Source organism: Loa loa (genome assembly GCF_000183805.2).
Source record: "Loa loa unplaced genomic scaffold supercont3.443, whole genome shotgun sequence".
Classification (NCBI taxonomy): domain Eukaryota; kingdom Metazoa; phylum Nematoda; class Chromadorea; order Rhabditida; family Onchocercidae; genus Loa; species Loa loa.
The window spans coordinates 34,542-39,884 of record NW_018108623.1 but is presented as its reverse complement, the minus strand read 5'-3'; the positions used below and the strand labels follow the sequence as shown (position 1 = coordinate 39,884).

The 5,343-nt window shown below is 30.5% G+C and overlaps 2 protein-coding genes across 2 annotated transcripts in view; one reads left to right on the top strand and one right to left on the bottom strand.

Annotated features, from left to right (window-relative positions):
* The window catches only part of LOAG_18684 (hypothetical protein), a gene marked incomplete at its 3' end in the record, with an annotated part of 4,780 nt that extends 2,933 nt beyond the window's left edge, over nt 1-1,847 (top strand). The window contains exons 6-8 of the mRNA XM_020451347.1: nt 659-881; nt 1,106-1,196; nt 1,751-1,847. Of these exons, the coding sequence (XP_020304876.1) occupies nt 659-881; nt 1,106-1,196; nt 1,751-1,847 (411 nt within the window). The remainder of the gene's footprint in view (nt 1-658; nt 882-1,105; nt 1,197-1,750) is intronic.
* A 1,391-nt stretch (nt 1,848-3,238) lies between these two features.
* On the bottom strand, nt 3,239-4,511 carry LOAG_12306 (hypothetical protein; the record flags this gene model as incomplete). The annotated part of the gene is made up of 3 exons (XM_003147819.1): nt 3,239-3,316; nt 3,431-3,461; nt 4,198-4,511. 3 exons carry the CDS (start codon nt 4,509-4,511, stop codon nt 3,239-3,241), a joined length of 423 nt encoding a protein of 140 aa, XP_003147867.1.
* Nucleotides 4,512-5,343: the final 832 nt, after the last annotated feature.

Here is a 5,343-nt window from a genome sequence, read left to right as displayed (position 1 = left end):
TAATAAATAATAATAATAATAATTTTTTTTTTGCATATATTATAAAGATAATGTCAAATAGTCAGTCGGTATGAATAATTGACATGAGTTAACAAATATCAAACAATTTTCTGTTCATTACGCTTATTAAATTATGTAAAAAATAATAATACGACCAATTAGCACGTAGCAATAAAGTTTTTTATCCAATTTTTTAAAAAAATTTGAACATAGCTTTCCTTTTTTTTCTTATTTCATTTCGATATGTGCAAAGTAAGTGGCAAATTGTTACTAAATGATTGCTAATTAGAAAAAAAATTAGAAATAATGATAGCATATGAGAATTAAAATTTTAAAAATACAGCAACCAATCGATGTTATTTTTATTAAACTGATAAACAGTTAATCCGCTATGCATTGAATTTCCACAATGACATAATTTGAATCCTAAAATTATTTCTATATAATGACAATACCTTGTTTTCATTGTATCAGTTGTTTTATAATGATGATAACAGTTAGTGGTAATTGGTTTGTAATGATGACGATGATGTTAATGATGATTAATGATGATAAGAACAAGTAAATAATGAACAATACATTGAAGATAGCTAATGGTAATTAATATAATGCATTATAAGCCATTTCTTTGACATATTTTTAATGCCTAATTTTTTAGCATGGCGCGTATGTTATGGAAAAGGAAGGATTGGTAAGTGCAGAGAGTTACCCATATAAGATGGGACAAAATCCATGCCAGGTCAAAGGTATGCGATTTGGAAAGCCTATTATCCCTCTGAGACTAGTCTACACTACACCAAAGTTGTTCAAAGCGCTGCTATCAAAGGGACCGGTTGCTGCAAGAATTTTGGTGACAACAAAATTTGCGGAATATAAAGGAGGTAGAAAAAAAAATTCAATTACATATGAAATTTGTCGTTAGACAAAGAAAAAGAAGAGAACAAAAATGAACAAATAAATGAATGAATTTGGAGAGAAAAAAGGAAAAAAAAGATGAATAAACGAGAGAGATTTTTAAGTAAAAGAAAGAATAATTAAACAAAATAATAAAATAAGTTCATAAATATGTATTTCATTCATTTGATTTTCACTTTCTAATCTGCAGGACTATTTCGTGATATAGCCAAAGAAAATGCTTTTTCACATACAGTACTAGCGGTTGGATATACAGATACTTATATTCTAATTAAAAATAGGTAAAGATTTTTTCTTATTCTTTTATTTTTTAACAAAATTTTAAACAATCTATTGTACGATCTAATTTTATTCATTGATTATTTCCGTGCCTTCTTCATTACCTCTCATATCTCTAATAAACATATTAATCAATTAAAAGTTTAAATTTCAATAAAGTTAATGATAAAGCTAAATTGTCAACCAAAGTGATGCGTTCACATTGCATTTTCAACTTGCCAGATTTATATTAATTGTGCATTATTTAATAATACCAAAATAATATATAAATCATTAATTTAATGGGCAGGTGTTTGATAAGCTTAATTTAAAGGTTTAATTAATTTAAAAACTCTTCAGAGCTTTGTAGACAAGTAACAGAAAGAAGAAATTAATAGCAGCATAAATGAATTAATCATTTTAAATATTATATGAATTTATAACAAAAATTAAAAACAGGAAAGCCTATAGCATTGAAACTATCCTATACTGTCCTTTTTTCAAAATATTTCGCAGTTTTTTTCTTACCAATGAAATAATTTAATTAATGAGTAGATTGATGATAATTAATTTTCAGTTGGGGTACGAATTGGGGCGAAAATGGTTATATGCGTATTTCGATTAATCCAAAAGAAAATTGCAATTTATATCTTGAAGCATTCGCTGTAATGTGAAAAAAGCGAATAATTTGGATATTCATTTTTATCATTAATTCAATTGTATTTCATCGGATATCGAATCGAAATTGATTGAAATAAATATAATAATTGTCACATTCAGTAGTGTTGACAAAATAGTGAAAATATATGAAATGTGATAGTAACAATCATAAATGATGAAAAAAAAAAATGCAACTAGTTTATCATTTACAGGATGTAATAAGAGAAAGAAAAACAAAATACCAACAAATAATTAATCAATTAAATTAGTACGCAGGAATTGCTAACGTAATATTAACAATTACTTGTTGACAAACAATTAAAGTTTAGAATTCGAAACCTATTAATTAATTATTAATTAATTATGTCAAGAAAGGATTTTGATTATCGCAGGTTTTATTCTTTTTTTGAAAAATTTCTAATCATGAAGATTAACTGATTACCACATAGCTTTGTGCAAGATCTTATCCTGATTACTTAATGAGTAATAAAATTAGTATATCAACTCATTGTGAACTTAATATATTAGAACTACTCGGACCACTTAATAAGTGATAGAATTAATACATTAGAATTTATTTTAAATAATTCATATTTATCATTCTCTCGTCAAATGCTAAACTCTGATATGTCATTATGGTATATTGATGAAATAAATTTCTCAGATAATTCAAGTTAACGTAAAATCACAATTTGAAATACGTTATGACGTATAATTGTAAAAGTTATGCAATCGATACTAAACATGTTCTGAGAATTAGACGTAATGACTAAGCAGTTAAGGTGAATAATATGCTAAGACGTATGGCCATATTTATAACTATATATTGGGCGGACAAAGAGTTAAAAACGTAAAAAGAATGAAAAATAAATTTTCAGGTATTACTAATGAAGTGGAAAAATTCTTTTTCTTGGTGTTGAATATATTTTTGATAGACATTGTACATTTTGAGGGAATAAAGGATAAATTATTAAAATTGAAATGATTAATGAAAAAAGAAACGAAACACTAATGATTTCTTCAATTGCATTTACAACTTCAGATTTTGAAAAAATCGACACAAAGTTTGCAATGATAATTCAAAGGCATTGGAAATAATTTACAACTTTAACAAAGGCATTATTTGCACTTTCAAGTGTTTGTATATTATTTATTCGAATTTTTCAGGATTATCTTTGAATTATTTTCTTTTTCATTTCGTTTTAAATTTCAAAGTTTTGTTTTAATTCTATTCTTTTCCTCAAACAAATATTTCTTTTCCTTCCTATTTGTTTTTTCTATTCAGGCTTATGTTACTGATACCATTCGATGGTTTTTAGCATAATTTGCACCGAAAATTTTATTTTCTCTTTTTCCGTCTCAAATTATCATTTTTCAATTTTAAATTTTAAGTTTTTTTAAAATATTATACCATTTGCCTATCTAAGGAATCATAAACTGTGTAGTAGGTATCACTGTAATCTTGATGGTGAACTCTTAACTGCTATAATATTCAAGATTAAACTTAAGGACAGTTTAAAATTTTGAGTTAAGCCCAAGGTCACATAGAGTACGTTTGATTTACTAGTGTGGATCAAGATTAAGCATATAAACTTACAGTTAGGTAATAACAGATGTCGGAGGTACACCTTAAATTTCACAATTTTTTATTGCTAACAATAACTGTTGGATAATTTGAAATCTTTTATGAATAAATTTTGTCTCCACTCTAAATTAAGCATTCTTTTTTTCGAGAGAATTTCATTACGATTTCTTTGGTTAACAACCGGTCAGTTGCTTAATTCCTCTTCAGATTGTTCATTTATGCATATGTGTGTATGTGTAGGTGCTGTCGGGAAAGCTAATCCGTTGAATTCGCTTTTCAGTATAGATTTATTCGAGATATAATATTGTTCTTGCAAAAAGGTGTAAAATATATATGTATATGTTACGTGGCGAATTGGTAAGTAATGATAGGTGAGTTATACAACAAGCAACCAATATGATCAATTAACAAATTCCTTATCGTTGCCTCGATTAATTGAATAGGTCATTGAGTTGGGGATATACTACGGGAAATGTATTTAGCGAATAGAAAGGATATCGTATTTTGCTGTTCAAATGTGGCGGATATGCGAAGAGGATGTTGCAATTTGCTTGACTATAAAAAACCAAACTGTTTCGGATTTCCCCATATATATATGTAAAAATTAGGGAGGAGTTTTGTAAGCTCCATCGGAGTTATTATGGAGATATGGCTGCCCTTTGGCATTGTCCATTGTATAGGTACAATGGATATCATTGTCCATGAAGTAGATACTGAGATGTCTTTGTGTTATGCTATCCATTGTTAGTTTATATTCTCTTCACTGACTTTAATTTTACTTGCAGGATTTCATCACCCTGTCAGTTGTTGTAGAAATTTTATTTGAACATAGCTTAAATTTCGGTAATCCGACAGGTGCATTTATTTGTATATCTTGTCCTATCAGGTGTCTTATCAGATGATAAGGTATACTGGAAACAACAGACCCAGCATTGCATCGTTTACGACATTGGCCGTTCAAGATTGACCACGAAGGTGACAGTCTTGCTCGACAATACCTTGCACGACCAAGCAGCCTTTTCCTAAGGAACCACTGCTTGCTCAACACGGGGAGGGGTCCAGAAAAAGTGGTCAAATCAGAGCTCATCTTCATTTTCCATCCGGTAGGCTAACCGCGGTCAAAAGACTATTTCCCGATACGGTCGAATAAAGACAAAAAGACAGAGACAAACACCTGTCTCAAAGTGTCTTGAGATTGAAGAGAGAAAACGAAGAAAAAAAAGAAAACGGCATTTACATCGGATATTATACCGAAGGAAGTCTATTCAACCTAAGGGATTGAAGGTCTACACTAAGACTTAAATCAACTTTTCTTCGAGTTGCTTTTCGCTGATAACGCCACCCTCGTTGCCCACACAAAAGCAGTTCTACGGCGTTTAAGATCCTGTTTTGCAGAAGCTGGTGAGCTTTTTAGGCTAGAAGTAAGGTTGAAGAAAGCAGTTCTTTATTAGCTTGCATCACAGGGTAACTACCTCATCCTCAAATCACCGTAAGTGAATAAGAGCTTAAGTCAGTCCAGCAGTTTAGCTATTTGGGAAGGATCATTTCTTCTGATGTCACGATCGACAAATAGATTGACAACAGGTTAGCAAAAGCATATCAGAGTTTTAAAAACTCCAATGAACATCTGAAAAGTGTCTGTAAAACTACTGTACTATCCGTCCTATTGCATGGTTCTTAAATCATGGGTCATCTACCCCATCATCTGGCGACTCCTCCAACGCTGTCATCAGCGCTGCCTTCCTACAATCCTAAACATTCACTAGTTTGACTACGTACGCAAGTTACTGTTCTTACACAGGCAAAAGTCGCCAGTAGTGATGCCACACTATTGAAGACGCAATTGCGCTGGGCTGGACACGTCGCCAGGATGGAAGATCTAAGCTAAGATTATGCTTTAAGGCGAATTGGTCACCAGCCTCCAC